Genomic DNA, 19,600 nt, shown 5'->3' on the forward strand with positions numbered 1-19,600 from the left:
AAAGACACGACTGTCCCTGGCTGAACTGATGGGACAGACAGCGAGGCTGGGCCGGGTGGCACTGAGGCCTTCCCAAGGAACTGGTGGGCTCTTCACTGTGTAAAAACCTGGGTTAGGTCCTGCTCTCCCACAGGAACCACACGCTGGTTTGGTCTCTGGTCTTTGTAGCAAGGTCCTGATGTCAGCAGAAGGAAGGGGGTGATAGTGGAGGAGGGCTTTCCTACGGTGCTCCAGGTGCTTCCTTTGGTGCTCCTGGCAATCCAGCTGCCTGGTGCTTTTGGGCACTTCGAACAAGACTGAAATAGAGAAAAGGCCTGGCTGGACTCAAGGCAAAATGAATTTCTGCTGAGCTGGTCTCCTGGGAAGCGAGGTGAGGAGGGCAGAGCAAGCTGGGCTCTGGGAATGAGGCAAGACCCTCGGCTGTGGGATGTGACACGGGAGCCCTTCAAACCACGGTGGTGGTGGTGGCAAGCTGGAGCACATCCTTGACAAGAGTACCTGAACATCCCCATCGTTGTCCCCAGTGACCCTGGCAGCGCCCAGCCCTCCATCCCCAGCCCTGCCCCTGCAGCCACACAGAGCCATGTGGAGGCACCTCCAGCAGCCCTGGTTCCCCTGGCTGTGCCATGGCAAGGTGGCACTGCAGCCATCCTCCACCTGGAGCACAGGGAGAGGGTAGAAGGGAGCCTGGCACAGGCACATTTGGGGCAGACCACCCTGCTGAGCCCTCCCATGGGCAAAGGAAGAGGAAAGAAAGTTTCCCAGCGGGATAGGGTCCAAGAGCCAGCCCCAGGCTGTCCAGAAGGGCCAATACTGGGAGAGTTTTGGGTGCTGGTCCAAGGGAGTGCAGCAACTGCAGGCAGCAGGAGCTGTTGCCAGGTGGGCAGGGGCCCTCTCAGACATGCAAGACATGACTGGCATGTGCCCTGGTGTTAGGTGATGGAGAGGTGGTTTTCAGAAAGACAGAGAAGCATTTATTTTCCTATTTTTAAAAAAATTTGATTATAGGACTACAGCTTTTGTCCTCCCTGTCTCCCTGCTCCTCCATGCACTGCACTCCCTCTCACCCACTGTGTTCCCTAGGCCAGTTAGCTAAACCCCATCGATTTCAACTGGTGAACTGCAGCCCAGGAGTCCCTTTATCCTGTTGAGTCTTGACCATTGTATAGGCCCAGGTTAATGTACAGCCCAGTTTCAGCAGCCCCACAGGCCAGTGGGGCACAGCTGGGGCACAACTGGGACACAGGAGGGTCTGTGGCTCCTTCTCAGGCTGCTCCTCAGCTGCAGTTCTGAAGACCAAGATGAGGGAGCATGAGCCTTGCGCGGTGGCTTGTATGATGTTTGTCAGCATTTCCTCTCCAAGCTCTGGGAGGATGGAGCAGCAGACATGTCCCTGCTGCCTGGACACCACCCAGTCAAGCCCCCACATCCACCTGACACTGCTGTGCCTCACGTCCCTTGGCCACACTGCCCACTGCCAGCCCCCAGAACACAAAATCCCCAGGTGTGCCATGGCTTTTACAAGTGGGTCCCAGTTATCCCACTGTGGGCACTGCTCTGCTCCAACCCTCAGAGGCTTTGTGTCTCCCTCCTGCCAGTGACACTTCCCACAGCCACTGTTACCAGGTGTGCTCAATGATGAGGACAAATGTTTGCATCAACTCAGGACTTCAGCTCAGTTTTTGTGTATATAAGGCAGAACTGGTTTTCCTTTTTATTTTTTAGGCATCGGTGAAAATAAAAACTAGCAGGGATCCTGTGTGACACAGGTTTGTTGCTGTCATTCCTGCCCGTGGTGCTGGGGCAGGGGAGGATGCTGGCGTTGGTCACACTGGTGCCAGTGCTCCTGGGCACAGCCAGGGTTGGGAAGGGCACCTTGAGGCAACAGCCTTGTCCCTGTAGCACATGGTGTGCCTGCCCCAGGGACACTGCTGGCAGTGGCATGGCTCAGATCATGGCATGGCACTGCCACGTCTCATTCCTTTGGCACCAAGAGGGATGCAGACACGATGGCTGCAAACTCACAGCCCTGGAGACAGAGGGGAGAGGGTGAGGCCATTGTTGGGCTGGCAGAGGCCAAAGAACAAGGCCAGCTGCCCACGGATGTGGCTGCCTCCTGTTGGCGCCTCCTGGTCTCTAATCTCATTTTATGGCTGTCGATGGGCTGAATATCCTCCTTGTCCAAGACGAATAAACAGAGAATGAGGATGTGAGATAGTGCCCAGGACAGCTGGCATTGGTGCCTGACACTCTCCCCTCTCCATCCCATCAGTGTTCCCCTTGTCTAAGAGAACCCTGAGCGAGCAGCTGCCCTCGAATCCCTGCCCCAAATGGCTCCTCCGGCCCCAAAACTCTTCCCAGTGCCAAGTGTTGCATGGGGTGTGTTGGGATGCCAGGGCAGGGCAGCTGGCTGTGGAAGGACACCTGAAGCAGGATAAAGTCCTCGTGGGTGGAGGAGATGGAGGAGTGGGAACAGGATGAGGTGGCATTGCTGAGAGAGGGACAGAGTAAAGTGTTTGTTCCTGCAATTGCAACAGAGGCTGCACCTACTGCTGCACCTACTGCTGCACCTACTGCTGCACCCTGGTGACCTTATGCACGCACCAGCGTGGTGCCAGGCTGCCCATGGCACAGGAGAACCACCTCATGCATCCCTGCACGGAAACGTGGGGAATCAGGAACTAAAACAGGCAGGGGGGTGCAAATGCAATGGAGCTGATGCCATATAGGAAAGGGATGAGACCGAATCAGCCACCTGCTGGAAGAGTGGGCTGGACTGGGGAAACTGGAGCTGCTTCTGTGCAGGCTCCAGCATGGTCCCCATGGTGGGGGCTGGCTCCCCCACACTCATCCTCCCTCCCTGAGCTTTGGCTGCCTTTAATATCCAATTTTGCCATTGCCACGTGGAGACAAGCAGTGGGGTCCTGCCCTGGCAGGGGATGGGGTGGTGGCAGCCCAGCAGTGCAAGGGGAGAGCCTGCAGACAGCAGTGGGGAGGGGAACAGAGTCCTGGTGGGGGTGAAATGTGCATATCCCAAATTCACCTGCGATGTTGGGTGGCCTGCAGGGAGGTGAGGGGCTGGGACAGAGGGAAGATGCTCCACTGCCTGCCCAGAGAGGCTGCGGGTGCTGTTGACAAGATGAAATTCCAACTGATACCCTAATCTGGCGCCTGCCTGTTTGCACAGCAGGGTAAAAGTCCAGGGAGCCGTGGGCTGTGCCCTTGGGTCCCTGCCACCCGTGTGTGCACAGGGAGCCAGTGCTGGCAGGAAGAGGCAATAAATGCACCCACACACCCAGCCACCCCTTCCCCCTACACACACACGCCCCTTGACCGGGTGACGAAATGCATCTGCTCTGTTCCCCCTCCCATGTCCTCCCCTGCGCCCTGCATCTGCCGTTCGGGCAGGGATGGGTGAACCATGCAGGGCCCACCCTGTGCCAGGAAAGGGGCTGGTGGACACCGTGTTCTCACCAGCTTTGGAACCTTTGGTTCAAACCTCCTGGACACGTGTCACCTTGGCGGTTTCACCCCTGGCAGGTGACAAACACCTGGTTCTAGCCCCTGCAGCAGCTGCCTCCCGAGCCACATGTCCCGCATGGAACCTGGCCCTTATGGGAACATCCTGCTCTCATAGCCAGGGGACCCTGGGGGCTGTCCTCTACAAGTTCCCACAGTTTGTCCCTCTGCACTTCCCATCAGCTCCCACTGCCCAGCTTTACCTCTCCTTGGAGAAATCTTGAAGCAATCATCAAAATAAGGCCACACACAGCAGGTGGCCGAGCAAGCGGTGCTGCCAGCAGCCTCCAGCATGGCACACGTCCCAGCAGTGACTAACCAGGCACGGTCCCATCCTGCTGCCAGCCACCTTCTCACCCCTTCCCCGGCGGCTGCCACCCGGCTGTGTGTGGGCTGCCCAGGCAGGGTGGGCAAGGGTGTTTCCCCAGCCTGTGTTCTGCTCTCTCCTTGCCCTCCAGTGTCACAAAGAGCAGGCAGTGCCAGTGGCTCTCAGTGCTGCCTTGTGGGGAGGATGTGTGCTGTGCTTTGGCCCATGAGAAGGGAAAGGTTTACTTGGTGTCCCAGGGGTGGCTCAGAGGTGGAGTGGGAGAAAACAAAACTTGCTAGAAAATGCTTGCAAGTCCTGTGTGTGCTACCTAGTGCCAGCTCCTTGGGGATCAGGGCACAGGGACAGTTGTGCACACCCTTGTCCTCCCCTGGGGCTTTTGGGGTCCCTAGATTGCACTGCTCCTTTGGGCTTTTTCTGCCTCTGGTGATGCTGTTCCATGAAGTGCATTCGTTGCCAGCTCCAGGGCAATGCAAGATGTGGCCCAGCCCTGCAATGCTAAGCTGCAGCATCCCAGGTCCCTGAGGTGGGACATCTACTCCCTGGTGATGAGTCCCAGGCTATGAAGAGCTGCTGGTGCTACCAGAGCAGCACCAGGCAAACCAGAAGAGTGCGTTCCAGGTACAGAGCATCCTGGAAGAATTGGCATCAGCATGGACATTTCAGGGTACCATCAGCCCAGGGTGTCTCTAATGAAAAATACTGCCCTGGACACAAGAAGATGAGGCCATGAAGTCTGCCCAGGAATGCTGAATGGTTTGTGTAGGGATCAGTCTGTGCTGGTGACGTGGGGCTGGGACAGCTGTAATAAGGTGGCACCAGGCTCTCTGATTCAGATTGCACTGGCATGAAAGCCAAACAAAGCATCCCTGCCCTGCATGAAGGCTGAGGTAGGAACAGTGCTTGATGCAGCCCCTGGCCATCAGCCTGGCTCAGAGCTCCAGCTCCAGGCTCAGCACTTCCAGCCACCATCTGGGAGAGGGAGAAGTGGTGGGCAAGTTCAAGGCAGGTAAAACCAGCCTGAGTGAATTCCCAGAGATAGTTTTACTTTTGAGGAAGATGTGAGTGTGTGAAAAGAGATGTTTGATGGGTTATCTAGTTTTGCTCTTTCCTCTTTTCTCTGGGAAATCCAGGTAAATATTAGCTCTAAAAGACCCACTGTGCAAATGTTGAGCCACTTCATCATATTGGATTCCTGCAGAAATGTGTCTTTATGCTGAGAACACCTTTCCTTTCAGGGAAAATTTTCAGAAGTGCTTAGAGGGCTGTAGGAGTACAACTGCCATTAGATGTCCTGAATGTTTGCTTTTATATCAGGCAGGCTGGGTCCTCTCTGTTCCAGCCCTGTCGTTGTCCTCCTCATCCCCACTCACATTAAGCCTTAGTAAAGCATCTGGGCAGAAGTCTGGCTCGGGTGGAGCCAGGCACTTGCAAGGAAAGGGGACACAGCTGGTGTCAGAGCACTGGGCACAGTCGAGGGATGAAGTGATGGACAAGTGGATATTTTCATGGGAAGGAGTCCCACTGTGAGTCTGGAGCTGTCCTGGTCCCACGCTGGCCCTGCAGCATGTGGGGTTGTCCTTTCTCCCATTTCCACCATGAAAGTGGGAGGAGAAGGCACAGACCAGCTCTGCCACCTCATTGGGAATGTGACTGAGTATGAGGGTGAAGAGCCAGCATCTCTCTGGGCACTGGGGCTCCAGTATCCCACTGCTGATTCCAACTGGGACATCTGGACCCTGGAGATGTGACCTGTGCTCCAGCACTGGGGCCATGATATGCTGGGCTCAGATGCTCAGCCTGGGCACTGCCCAAGGATTGCTCTTGGCCTCAGTGTGGTGGATGTGTTCTACCCAAAGGGACTGGTGGCTGTGGAGCATCCCCCTCCCCTGGACTGAGGGCTGGGCTCAGGCAGCATGGGCAACAATCACTTCTCATCTGCTCAAGCTCCAGCTGTGTCCTGCCACAGGAAAGTCATCTCAGAGCCAGACAGGAAGGTGCTGGGGTGCTCAGTGACAGGGTGACCCCACAATCAGGTCTTTGGGACACCTAGGGACACCTGATGCATTTGTGGTGCGAGTAAGGCAGCAGCCGCTCTCCCTCGCTGCCCGGGTGGGGGGCTGAGGTCCCGGAGCCCCCTTTTCCCCGCCGGGAGTGCTTTTGACAGACAGACCTCCCTCCTCCCTCCCTGCTCCGCACGCAGCCATCCTCCACTCAAGGCAAACCTTTCCTTCAGCCTCGCTGCTCTCGTCCCCAGCTCTGCCCGGCAGCAGGTCCGTGCCCACCCCTCCGTGCCCGCCATCGCCCCCCGCTCCCCCTTCGCCCTCCCCGGCGCCGGAGAGAGCGAGACGAAAAGTGCCGGAGCGGGGAGCGCATAGCAACAGGGGCTGGGATGAAGCAGCTTCGGCAGCAGCATCTCCGGAAGGTGAGAGCCGGGAGCGGGGATGCCCCAGCGACAGGAGCCGGGGCCAGGGGTACCCCCGGCAGGTGACAGCCAGGAGCGAGGGGACCCCGGGGCTGGGAGAGGAAGCGGGGATAACCCCGGGCTGGGAGCGGGGGAGTGATGCCCGTCGCCCCGCATCCCGTCCTCGGGAGCCTTCGTGGGCAGCGGACAGGGATCAGCGGGAGGTTCGGGAATAGCGCTGGAGCGGGGGGGCAAAGCGGGATGGTGGGCAGCGGGATGGTGGGCAGCGGGATGGGGGGCAGAGGGATGGTGGGCAGCGGGATGGGGCATTCCGTGCGCAGCGCTCCGCCTGAGCGGGGCCGCCGCCGCCGCCACCCTCCCTGCCAGCGCCGGTGACTCAGGCTGTGTCTGGCCGGGTGGCACGGGGGCAGAGCTGGCTCCCGCAGCCTGGCACCCCGGAACGCTGCTGCGGCAGCCCCGGGACCGCCCGGGCTCGGGGTCCCTCCCGGGGATGAGCGCAGGGCTGGGCAGTGCCTTTCCCACCTGCAGCTCGCATTGCCTCCTCATCCTCCTCCGGAGGATTTAAAGGGCTGTGGGTGATGTGGGGTCAGCTGGGTGCTGAACTCTGGGTTCAGGGCAGGGCTACAAACCCTTTTTACGTCCTGCTGGAAACCCTTTTTTAACCCAGCTGTCAGGCTTTCCCACCCCAGGCTCCCCTCCACTGCCACTTTGCTCTTATCAGTCTGAGCTCCCATTCCCCCCACACTGGGGACCGAGTCCTTTCTGTGGGGACACAGTGGAGCAGGGTGGCAGAGACACTGTCAGCCACAGCTCCATCATGGGCATGTGCTGCTGCTGAATGGGTCAGCCCTTCCTGGAGCATCCCAGGCAGTGACCCAGGGCTGGGAGCCTCTTCAGCTACACCCTGTGCCAAACCGTGCCCATTGAACACAGGGCAGGATGACTCTGTTGAGATGAATGAAAACCCAGGAGAGTTTTATCCCTGACAGGAAATTCCTAGGATATTGGGGAATGACGTAAAAAACCCAGCAGTATCCTGGTGACAGACAGCAGGCCCTGACAGCCTATTTCTCCACTCTTGTTTGGAGGCATCATTTGGCTCTTCTCTTTCTCCCTCTTTCTTACGAATTGCTTTTCCAGATGGCTTTGTGACTGCAAGATCCATTAAAAGTGGTCTTTGCCCCTTCCAAGGCCTTTCTGAGTCACTTGATGCTGGTGACCCTCTTCAGCATTTATTCAGGAATTCATTTAGTCCCGTGGTGATCAGTTAGGATGGAAAGCAGATGTCTCTGGAGTTATTTTCCCCATTCCCAGCGTTGCTCAGAGCCCTCTGTCCTTCATTACCCAAAAATACCATTGCTGAGCTCCAGAGGGAGGACCTGGTGCTCACAGCCACCTTGGGACCACTGTGTTCAATGCTGGCATTGGGCTTGCCTGGAGCTGGTGGTGGCTGATGAAGAGATGTGCCCATCCCCACTGCAGCATCCACCCAGGACCCTGACAGCCTCCTCTTCCTCTCATTGTGATCCACTTCCCATTGGTGAGCTGGAGTTTTAAGCTCTTACCAGACATATTTTAGACATATGGAAATACCTCTTGATTAGAGAAGAACTTTCTCAGGCTCTAAGGATTTCAGGTTGTTTTTTTACATAATGGTATTTCCAGAAGAGCTGAGTGCTGTTTTCATTTATTTTATTATTTTCTTTGGGGTTTATTTGATAGAAATGGACTAAATCCCACTAGAGCCAGTGGTGGGAGCCATGGTTCCTGCTGCCCCTTCCCAAACCCGCCCAGGCTGCTGAGCAGCATCTTCCCACCTGAGCCACTCCCTCCTCTACCTGCCACAAACTGCCTTGAAACTTCCCCAGGGTTTTCAGATGAAAAACCACGAGCATTTGTATCTGTGCATAGTCCCTATGCTTTGGACATTGCTGTAATGAGTTTGCTTTAGCCTCAGCCATCTCCAACCTCCTTGTGCTGGCTCTGCCATCACTTGCTGCCTCTCATGGCATCAGCTGTGACGCTGGGCTGGGTCACCCAGGGTCAGTTCAGCCCTTCGAGGGGCTCTTCCTCACCATAGCAGTGCTTTATTTACTTCACTTTGTAAGTGATATTACATTTGAATTAATTTTTATGCCTTTTTAAGATTTTTTTTTTCTCTCAGAGATTAACAAGCAATTCAAACTAATCTGAAGTGACTCACACTTTAGAGACTCACTGTGCTCAGATCCGCAGGGGAGAAATCTGGTGCTGGGTGGCATTTCTCTTGCTCAAAGGCTGTGATCATGCACAAAACACTGACAAAATAACCCCACAATGCCAGCTTGAATGGAGACAAAATAGGATGAAAACATACCTTTGATCTGGTTGCAGTTTTTTCTCTCAGATACAGCTGAGTTTTGGTTTAAGTAAATTGGTTTAGAGAAAATAATTAGCACAGAGGCGTTTCCTTACAGACCTGAGCTCTTACCTTGGCAGAGACTAAAGTGCTTTTTCTTCCCGGTGACCTTTGCTTTGCTGGTTTCTTTGGGAGCATCTTTTGGTGAATAATGGGAAGTGATGCTGTGTTCAAAGAGGCCGTGGTTGCCAAGGGAGCTGTTAGTCCCCGTCTGTTTATAACTGCGAGACGGGAGCTCGGCTTGAAGGATGGCAACTGACGGTGGAAAGCACTAGAGCAATGCTGGAGCACTTCAGCTGCTGCTGAAAAAGAGAATTTCTGTTATGACAGAGGCTGAAAGAGAGCATTAATCCTAAAAAAAATCTATAGAGTCAAGATGGTGTGTGAGATTCCCAGCAGTCAGGAGAAGGGAGGTGTGCTTCCCTCTGCGATTTGGGACAAGGATGGGCTGGAAGCCTTAAATATTGTGCTTTGTAATTCATTTCAAGTCAGGTAAATAGGCCAGTTTTTCTGTGATTTCTATAGAAAGGCTGGTATTTCGGGGAATTTTTAGCATTGCAGTCAGGGAGTCACTTTATGTGTGTTTTCCAGCAGCATCCCTGACCTGTATCTCCTCAGCTTACCCAACGGGGACAAGTGCCATTGTTCTTTGGGTTTATCTGACATTTGAGTGGTCTCTGCTTTCTGCTCTGGGGTCCTAAATTTGAGCTGTAGAGCTCCAAATCAAGTGGGCAGTCATTATTGAGACAAACTACATCCTATGGCCCTTGAAATGGTGACTGAGGTGGGGACCAGGCCATTTAGATTTTGGAAAAGGCCCCATTGCTTCCTTTCATTTCCTCTTGCTGCTTCTCTGTTGATTTCTGTGCTACATCTCATGGAAAGGCACCCACATGTAATGAGATCTTGCAGCTCTACCTGTGCCTTCCTGCAAGTGTTTGGGATTCAGACAGAGGTGCAGGAATTAGGCAACAGGATTTAGTGGTCTTCCAGCATCCCTTGCTTGCTGGTTTTCTGTTACTCAAATCTGGAAAACAAGAGCTCCCCAGCCAGAGTGATGGACAGGGAAGCATTATTTTGAAAGGGGAAGACTCAACTGTGATGACCCCTACCTGGCAGGGATCTTTGTGAGTACAGGTTTCAGCTGTGAAGTCTTTGGGAGGGAGTTCAGAGCAGCCTGTACATCCCCTGCAAGCACAGACAGCCGTGGGCCACACACTGCATGTCCTGGGCTAATTAGCAGGCACAGCCATGCCTGGAGGTGCTGCTGAACCACAGAGCTCTGTTCAACAACTGCAGGAGGGCTGCCAGGTGCTGATGGTTTTATAGCACAGTATTACATTTGGGTCATATTTGGACTTTTCAGCCTCTGTTTTTGAAACTTTTTCTTCAGGCCCTTGCCTTGTGATAGTGGCATCCAGGAGGGATGGGCTTTTCACAGAGGATTTAGGTGTAAAACCTTTGCTGGAGCTGCACATTTCAGGTTGTCTCTGGGAAGAGTTTGCCCTTGTCCTGTCCCTCGAGGTGTTTGTGTACCAGGTGGGGATGGGGAGGAGTTTGCCTCTGTGTTTGGTGCTTTTGGGCTGCAAGCATCATGTCTGCAGTGCCAGCAGCTGGGGGTTTGGGGTGCACCCTGGGCAGGGGGGGAGCTGGCAGCCCTCTCCTTCAGCATCTCCATGGGAACCAGCAGCAGGAGCATCCTCCAGTCCAGTCCAGCTGGAGAGGAGGAGGAGAGGAGGTGGCTGCCACCTTCCCTGAGGCCATGAAAGGGCAGCACTAAGCTCTGATCACCAGCCAGCTCTGGCCTCCTGAGGCCTGGAGTCTGCTGCAGGCTCTGAACACCAGTGCACACTGGCACAGGAGACCCACAGCTCCTTCTGGCTGATCCTCCAAACCCAGGTCCCCCTCCCTCAACCACATCCCATGGGTTTGTTTCTACAATTGTGAACAAGGACAGGGAGATGGCTGCTTTTTTTCTTCAGAGAGCCAAAGAAGAAAAGGTTCCCAAATGTGCTCCTCTGGCCCTGGTCCTGGTACCTTGTCAGCAGGGACACCAGAATCCTCCTGTGCCTCAACAGAAACATGGTAAACTCCTGTGCCAGGCTACAGCAACACATGGTGACACAGGGACAGGATCCTCATTCCACCCCTTTGTGCTGCCTGGTTTTGCTGTGGGTGTATCTGTGATGGGATCTCTTCTGGCAGCTGCTGGCTCAGGCTTTCAGCTCTGGAGTCAGTGGGAATGCTTTCCCTGTTCTCCTGAGATCAGGAAATTGGGGGAATTCAGACTGAGCACCTCACTACAAACCTGATGTACACCCATACAAACACGGAGCTGCCCTCCTGGTGCATCACCCCAACCCAAATGGATTGCAGGACTCGCACTTCCACTTGCAGGGCTGAGGCAGTGGGGAGGAAGGGAATGGGTTAATGCCCTGCCTGTGCTGCATTGATCCAGAGCACATTAGGATTTCTGGAAGGAGGTCTCTCATCTCTCAGCAGGAACAACTGGGAGTGTCACTAAATTCCCACAGTGCAGGCTTTTGGCAGTTGGAAAAGTTGAAAAATGCACAGAGCTGAGTGCCTGGCATGGCAGCATACATGGGGCTGGGTGTCACGCTCCCTGGCATGCCACAGTGCTTCTCCCCCTGCCCTCATGCCCATATTCTGCAGGAAGACGTAGAAAGTTTATTGTGGCCCCGTGAAAGGATGTCTTTGGAGCCTGGGGTTGTGAGCTGGGTCCTGGTGAACCTTCCCAGAATGAGCTGAGACAATCCCACGTTTCCCAGGAGAGCTGTGCCCATGTGGGATCACATTTATCCCTTTTGTTTGCTCAGTGGCAGAGCAGGGCAGTGGCTGAGGTGGGGAACAGAGCCTGCTGGGACAGGGTGTTCCCAAGGGACAAGTGTCAGTGCTGTGACTTGGGGTCACAAATTCACTCACGAGTTCTTGGCATTTCTTCCCTCTCTCCCATTCTTCATCCTCTGTTTTTATTCCTTGCTCAACCCCTGTCTGCCCTCTCCCATACCCCGGTCCCTCACTCAGCCAGTGACACCAGATCTCCTGGTGAGCCCCAGCAGCCAGGATGGGGAGCTGGGCTCCGAATGCCCAGAGGACAGAGGGAACTGGACAGGGCGGCTGGATTTCCTCCTCTCCTGCATCGGATACTGCGTGGGCCTTGGAAACGTCTGGAGATTCCCCTACAGGGCTTACACCAATGGAGGAGGTACTTGGGCATCCTTTGCAGTGGTTGGTCTCCCACCCACTGACCTGGGCTGGTAGAGTATCCCTGAGGAAACATCCCTTCCCCTTCCTAGGGCTGAAAAGTAACACTTGTGGGGTGAAGCCTCCTCCTGCCCTCCCCATGGTTGTTTGGGGCTTTAATCCCCTGTATCCATGTGGGGAAGGGGTTTGCAAGCCCATCTCTGTATTCCTGGCCTTGGACAAACCCCTGTCTCCATGCTGAACCAAACACAAGCTCTCCTGGTGTCCAGCAGCTTCTTGGTCTGGTGTCCTCCAAGACTCAGCAGGGTCAGCAAACCCTTCCCAGCTATCAAAGGAGAGAGTGAACTTCTTGCAATGCAAGAGCTCTGGGTGATAGTGCAAAATGTTGGTTCAACTCCTCCCAGAGCAATAATAACTGGAGAATTTCATAGTGTTTGTGAAAGGTTCAAAGAGAAAGGAGAGGTGGAAGCAGTGGGGAAGCACAGCACCAGGTGATTCACAGCCCCTTTCTCCTACACTAACAGGGAGCTCTTGCTCCTCCCTGCCTTCCTGATTTTTATGTAGATCCCTCAGAGCCAAAAATATTGAATGTGCTTTATTCTCAGTTAGGCTTTAGGTGTTTGTTCTGTATTACTTTCAAGATTTTTTTTTTTTGCTTCTTGCAGGAGCTTTCTTGGTTCCTTACTTCATCATGCTGGCCATCTGTGGGATCCCCATCTTCTTCATGGAGCTGTCACTTGGCCAGTTCTCCAGCCTAGGGCCACTTGCTGTGTGGAAGATCAGCCCTCTCTTTAAAGGTGCGTGAGTGAAGTCCAGAGCCTCTGAGGGACCTCTGCAAGAGCTCTTTGATGAGGACATGGACCAGCAGCAGCATCCCATGGTCCTCAAAGCTCTTGTTAGAATCAAAAGAATGTGGGGGAAGGTGTGGCAGGCTGGAATTTTGAGATTGCTGTTTTAGTAGCTGCAGGGTATGCATGAGGTTGGTCAGTCTTTGAGGGCTCTGGATGACATGGCCAGCTCTAGAAATGGTATGAAGATTATTAAACCAGCTATTGTACAAAATAGAGCATGAAAACTAAGCAATACCTGTTAAAAACAATGGTAAGAATAAAGCATTTGTCAGATCAAATGCTTTTATTCTCAACGTTAAGCTGGTGTAAAGGTTTTGTGTGAGGCAATAGATCATCAATGCAGAGAAGGCATGTCCAGACGTTATAATGGCAATAAGTGGCTCCCCCAGCAGGTGAACCTTGGACTGGTTGATCATTTGGCTGCTGAGGTGCAGTGTCTGACCCTGCTTTTGGATGTGCTTTGCTCTGCTCCAGCTCACTCCTTCTTTACCCTCTCCTTCCTTCAGGCGTTGGCATGGGCACGATCCTCATCGTCTCCTTGGTGGCCATTTACTACAATATGATCATTGCTTACGTTCTCTTCTACCTCTTTGCATCCCTCACAAGCGACTTGCCCTGGCAGCACTGTGGCAACTGGTGGAACACTGACCTGTGCCTGGACCACCACGTCATCAAGGCGGGGAACAGCACCCTCCCCGTCAACATCAGCAACACCGTCAGCCCCAGCGAGGAGTACTGGAGGTAACCAGGGCAGCCCGAGCCAGGCCTGGGGACGTGGCTGGTATCCAGTCAGGGGGAGGATGGGCATGGATGGGATGGGGGTGAGGATCTGCACGTCTCACAGCACAGATGCTGCAGGCCTCACTCACGGGTGGTGGTGTGGGTGCAGCGATGGGCTCGTGTGCTCAGCTCTGGCTGACAACTCACTTCAGCCACTGGGATGTGGGAGGTGTCCATGTTCTAGCACTGCTTTGTTGGCCTGGAGATATGCTAGACTAAAATGCATCCCACGTCTGGAATGGCTGGCAATTTGCTCTCAAGATGCCAGTCATCCCTTCTGGGCTCCTTAATATGTGGTGGAGAAATCACTCCAAGTGTTCCTGTTTGCTTGGCAAGGAGCTGCCAGTCATTTTGCAGCAGAGGCATTTCTAGGGTCGCAGGGCCTCTGGAAGAAGGCAGCCCATGCCCACTAGCAGCTCTCCTTCCTCCCTAGCCGGTATGTCCTGCACATCCAAGGAAGCTCGGGGATTGGGGATCCTGGGAGGATTCGCTGGAACTTGTGTCTGTGCCTGCTCCTTTCTTGGACTATTGTTTATCTGTGCATCCTTAAGGGAGTCAAATCCTCTGGCAAGGTAAGGGCTGGCTGCTCTCCTCTGGGGGGAATACAGCGATGCTCACCAGTGTGTGCAACTCTGCACCTCTGGGAAAGTGAGACCCACAAACAGCATCCGCTGGGTATAAGATATTTTGGGGATGCCTTGCACGCCCAGACACCAGCAGGGCTGGCACACCGCCCCTGCTGCAGCCCAAGAACCCCAGGGTGATGTGTCCCACCCTAGGGACAGGGCATGGGGGCAGCACTCATGCCATGCTCTCATTCCCAGCTCTCCCAGCTGGCTCTGCTCTCCCACAGGTTGTGTACTTCACTGCCACCTTCCCATACCTCATCCTGGTGATGCTGCTCATTCGTGGTGTGACCCTGGAGGGGGCCTGGAAGGGGATCCAGTTTTACCTCACACCCCAGTTTGATCACTTGCTGTCTTCCAAGGTGAGTAGGATGCTGTGCAATTTGTTCAAGACAAAAAAATGAAACTTCTCCTGCTAATTCCTGAATGCCACAGAGGCAGGTCCCTTACTCAGGTGTCTTTTCTGGCCACACCCTAACCTAAAGCTCTCTTGGTTGCTCCTAGACCAAAAATCTTTGTCCCACACCTTGTTTGGGCCACTATTCCCATGTATCCCCACCCTATGCATGTGTTTATGGCTCTGCATGGATGGGATGGTACCAAAATTCCCCTGAGTACCAGAACCATGGGCAGGATCATCCCTGCCCCTGTGATGGGCTGATGGGTGCCCGTGGGGGATTTGACTGTTTGTTGTTCTCAAGAAATCCCAGCGTGTGGAGTGGGTGTCAGCAGTGGTGGTCATCAAGAGACCACCCAGTTTTACAAGGGCATTTAATGCCACACTGGGCTGGCCCTAAAACATTCTTATTAGCCCTTCCATTAGCCAGCTGATCCACTATGAGTGGTGAGTGTTAACAAGGAAAGACAAATATCCCATAAGCTGTGCATGCTTGGAGTGCTGGGGAAGCAGATTTCTAATGTCATCTTCCTCATGTGGAGGATTCCAAACCCCTGCTCTTCTCAGAACTGCTTCTTTCCCCAGGTGTGGATCGAGGCAGCCCTGCAGATCTTCTACTCCCTTGGGGTGGGCTTTGGGGGCCTCCTTACCTTCGCCTCATACAACACCTTCCATCAGAATATCTACAGGTGGGAGTCAGCTGCTGTCTTGTAAAAATTATGGGCTGTGGGGAGCCATGAAAACCTGAGCTGGTGGGTTCAAAGCCAGCAGAAGCACGTGGAGCAGCACAGCCACCTCGCTCTGCTCCTTGCACTGAGGGAATACCTGGCAGTTTGTGCAGGCTTGAGAACACAGAGATTCTCCTAAGCACCAAGGCAGAGCACTCAGCTCAGATACTTTGGGCTGTAGGTGCTGGAAGCTGAGGATATTTGAGGCTGGAGTTGTGCCTGTGTGCCCCGTCCCCAGCATCCAGTGCAGTTCACTGAAAGAGACGGGTGTGACATTTGGTCCAACCCCATCCACAGGGGACAGGAAGCTTTGGAGGAGCCCCACAGTATTATCCATCAAATATATGCTCCTTTTGACCCTGGAAAGCACTTACCATGAGAGGCCCTGAAGGACAGGCACTGGGTCACCTTACTGTGGCATCTGGGGCTGGCAGTGCCACCCTGCACTGGTGTGGGGTGGGAAGGAATGGCCAAGTTCAGAGCATCTTCTTCCTTCTCTGTAGGGACACCTTCATAGTGACCCTGGGCAATGCCATCACCAGCATCCTGGCAGGGTTTGCCATCTTCTCCGTTTTGGGATACATGTCCCAGGAGCTTGGGGTCCCTGTTAACCAGGTGGCAAAAGCAGGTGAGGCCAAATGAAGATGTTTTCCCCTTCTCCCTCTGGCTGGGTGTGCTGAGGAGCATCTCTTCCAGGATGGACGGTGCCTGAGGGTGTCAGCATGAGGGAGGATGGTGGATGCTCAGCTGGCCAGGGGGAGGGAAGGGGGCAGATAAGTTCTCATGGTGTAAATATTGAGTAACAAGTGTTGTCTAGTGAAGGAGCTCCTGAGCAAGGAGCAGGCTGTTTCTCCACCCTCTGCCACAGGACCCTTCCTGCCCATCTTGCCAGAGGCCTGGAAGTCTCTGCCATGGTGCTGCTCTGCTGAGCTCTCCTCTCCTCCATCCCCCCATGCCCAGCTCTGTCACCACCTTTTCACCCTGCTGTCCTTTGCCTCCCCTAGGTCCTGGTCTGGCTTTTGTGGTGTACCCCCAGGCCATGACAATGCTCCCCCTTTCTCCATTCTGGTCTTTCCTGTTCTTCTTCATGCTGTTAACCTTGGGCCTGGACAGCCAGGTAAGGACAGAGCCCACGGAGACAGCCGTGGACTCCAGGCAGCCTGAGGGCTCAGGGGAGCCTCTCCTCCTGTGCCTGCAGTTTGCATTTATGGAGACCATCGTTACGGCAGTGACAGATGAATTCCCCTACTACCTGCGGCCAAAGAAAGCTTCCTTCTCAGCTGTCATCTGCATCGCCCTCTTCCTGATGGGGCTCATCCTCACAACAGAGGTATGGCTGTGGGGATGGATCCATTGTGGCGACCAACTAGGTACTCATTTTAGGGAGAACTTCAGTCAGGGGCCAAGTTTTCACAGGTATATTTGTACCAGATAACCAGTGAAAGAGAGAGACAAGCCTGGGCTTCCAGAAGGTGTGAGGGCCATGGGGAGTGACACAGCGCCATTCCCATCCTACACCAACCCCACAATTGACTGATGTCTCTTGAGGCTGGTGACTGCTGTCCTCCCCAGGGTCCCCAAAAGTCAGAGGACGTGGGTGGAGGTTTATTGGGAGGATGGTCCAGGAGATGCTGGCCTGTGTGCTTTGTGTCCACAGGGTGGGATGTACTGGCTGGTCCTACTGGATGACTACAGTGCTGGCTTTGGTCTCATGGTGGTGGTGATCACTACCTGCCTTGTGGTGACACGTGTCTATGGTAAGGCTGCCTGTCCCCACAGGAGCACAGGGAAGGAAGTGATGGCTGTATGAAGAGAGGAATTGAAGGGAACAGTAGGGAAACCAACAGCCTCACAGTGGAGCATGAGACTCTGCTCCCATCACCTGTTTCTTCTTGGCTGTCACTTGATTCCCCTCCAAAGATGCACGTGGTGCTGAGCCTGGTCCTTCAGGCAGCACCAGCTGGGCCCCCCCTGCACCTCCCAGATGGGTCGGGGGAGACTGCAGTAGAGGATACAAACCACTGCTTGTGATCAGTGCAGGGCAGCCTGGTACAGCACAAGGCTCTGGCAGGGAGGTCAAAGCTGCTGAGTGCCTCTCCCTCCTGCAGGCATGAAGAGGTTCTGCCGAGATATCCACATGATGCTGGGATTCAAACCGGGCCCCTACTTCAGAGCTTGCTGGATGGTCCTATCCCCGGCCACCATGATGGTAAAGTGCTCAGCTTGAGCTGCTGGATGGTGCTGGAAAACCATGGTGCTGCCAGTATCCCTGGGTGACCTCCCAGTGTGATAAGTTACTCTGCTGGCACCTCCTGCCCCAAAGACCATCCTTCTTCTGGGAGGTGTCCATCATCTCCAGGCTTTTTTAAGCATGAGAGCTCTGGGATGATCTCACTTTCTTCCCATCCCACAGGCTCTGCTGGTGTATAACATTGTCAAGTACCAGCCTTCCGAGTACGGCAACTACCGCTTCCCCACCTGGGCAGAGGTCTTGGGCATCCTCATGGGAGTCCTCTCCTGCCTGATGATTCCCATGGGCATGGTGGTGGCTGTGCTCCAAGAAGAAGGGACACTGTGGGAGGTAGGAGGTACTGGGGCCTGACACTGCTAGGGAGCATCCCAGAAATATGCAGCAGGGAGCACAAGCCCCATCCAAGTCAGTATCCTCTGGACGTTTCTGTATCCTCTCTCCTGGAGCTGTGTGTCCCTATTCCCTCTTACTACCCATGGGGTGTGAGAGATGGCACATCCCAAAGCATTTCCAGCAGTGCTGCTTTCCTTGATGCCAGGCAGGTACTGGGTAAAACAGCTGCCCAAGGGGCAGCCCAGTGTGCATTTCCACTCCAAAACAAGCCTGCTGTGCCCTGTGAGGAAACACATTGTCCCCAGTGTGGGGTGGCCACGGGCACCTGGGACTTTGCACCCAATTGGCACAGACACAGTAAGGCAGGCAGCTGACAGACTGTGCAGGCAGCCCAGATGGGATCCCTGCCCTGAAAGGCTTCTCCCAGGAGCAGCTTACAGAGCTTCTGACTGCTCACAGCTTTCCCAGACCTTCACTGCTCTTGCCAGGCTGTTAAAATCAGATGAGCAGAGCTTGATGCCCTCCCCAGGCAGCAATCCCCTGCTGGAGCACTTGCTGGCTGTTACCTGGCTTGACACAACCATGGGCACTGTACATGGTCAGGAGCCACCTTGGCCAAGGCTAACCCCTTGTCTGAGTGGCTCTAACCCCACAGCACAGGGCTGTAGCCCTACAATAGCCCCTCACTCCTGCAAGCCCTCACCACCAGCACCCACAGCTCATGACACCTCCCCACCCACAGCAAGACACTTAGAACCACCTTCCCAAAAGGTCTCAGGACGAGCTTTTGACCCCATCCCATCCTCACTGAGGGCTCTTTCAGTCCCTGGGGGCCAGCAGGGCTCTGGGAGTGGGGTGGGGTGCTCCTGGGGAGTGGAGGGTGCAGGGTGCCTGTGCTCCCTCTGCCTGTCCCCTCACAGCGGGTGCAGCAAGCCAGCCGGCCGGCCATGGACTGGGGCCCGTCCCTGGAGGAGAACCGCACCGGCGTGTACGTGGCGAGCCTGGCGGGCAGCCAGTCCCCCAAACCCCTGATGGTCCACATGCGGAAATACGGGGGCATCACCAGCTACGAGAACACGGCCATCGAGGTGGACCGGGAGATGGAGGAGGAGGACGAGGAGGAGTCCATGATATGAGGGGACCCAGTGTCCCAGAGGCTGGGTGGGAGCTCGCCTCCCATTTTGCACAGGTTGCACTGCAGCACTTCAGGACAGCTTGGCAGGTCTTTCAAGGAGTAGTCGGGAGCTGCTGACCTTGCCAGGTTCCCCATCACCACCCTGGCCCTGCCAGGACGGAGCTGCTGCCTGTCCTGGTGCCCCCGATGTGTTTCTGTTCCGTGTGACAAACTGTGTGATGAGTCCATGTGTTTGTGTGACAGTGTCTGGTTGAAGTGTCACAGCTGGCCCACTCCCACCCACATCCCCAGCCCTGCTGTCCCCTCTCAGGATTGTCCAGGGTGGAGGGATGTCCAGGCTGCAGGAGGTGGGGAGGAGGAGAAGGAGCTCCTGTGTGTTGATCTGTTCTCTGTTTGTCTGTATGTGACTCCAATAACCCATAAACACATGTGAGAGAATCTGTAACAGCCTTCATGCCCAGAGGACAGCTTGTGCCAGAGTGCTCTGATCCCACAGAGGTATTCCAGCAAAACCAGCACAAATCAGTGTCCTCCTAAAGCAATTTGACCTAATAAACGAGCAGTAATAAATGAGTAGAAGAATAAAAGAAAAGGTGTTATAAACAAA

General features: G+C 54.7%; 1 protein-coding gene across 3 annotated transcripts; it reads left to right on the forward strand.

Moving 5' to 3' along the window:
• Window positions 1–6,021: 6,021 nt before the first annotated feature.
• SLC6A7 (solute carrier family 6 member 7) lies at window positions 6,022–19,600 on the forward strand. 3 transcript variants are annotated; one of them, XM_041718930.2, is made up of 14 exons: window positions 6,022–6,269; window positions 11,713–11,893; window positions 12,558–12,689; window positions 13,250–13,484; window positions 13,957–14,095; window positions 14,377–14,511; window positions 15,132–15,235; window positions 15,778–15,902; window positions 16,279–16,391; window positions 16,473–16,604; window positions 16,932–17,031; window positions 17,383–17,483; window positions 17,688–17,862; window positions 18,779–19,600. In XM_041718930.2, exons 1-14 carry the CDS (start codon window positions 6,237–6,239, stop codon window positions 19,108–19,110), a joined length of 2,037 nt encoding a protein of 678 aa, XP_041574864.2. In that variant the 5' UTR covers window positions 6,022–6,236; the 3' UTR covers window positions 19,111–19,600. The 3 variants fall into 3 exon arrangements, with proteins under 3 accessions (XP_041574864.2, XP_002198898.4, XP_041574865.1); XM_002198862.7 differs by having other exon boundaries at window positions 6,047–6,269; window positions 17,688–17,855; XM_041718931.2 differs by having other exon boundaries at window positions 6,086–6,269; window positions 16,279–16,604; window positions 17,688–17,855.

The sequence above is a fragment of the Taeniopygia guttata genome, chromosome 13 (genome assembly GCF_048771995.1).
Source record: "Taeniopygia guttata chromosome 13, bTaeGut7.mat, whole genome shotgun sequence".
NCBI lineage: Eukaryota > Metazoa > Chordata > Aves > Passeriformes > Estrildidae > Taeniopygia > Taeniopygia guttata.

Coding starts and splice junctions, on each gene's coding strand:
- SLC6A7 (XM_041718930.2), top strand. CDS start 6,237: ATGAAGCAGCTTCGGCAGCAGCATCTCCGGAAG. Junction 12,690..13,249: donor GATCAGCCCTCTCTTTAAAG/GTGCGTGAGTGA, acceptor TCCTTCCTTCAG/GCGTTGGCATGGGCACGATC. Junction 15,903..16,278: donor TAACCAGGTGGCAAAAGCAG/GTGAGGCCAAAT, acceptor TGCCTCCCCTAG/GTCCTGGTCTGGCTTTTGTG.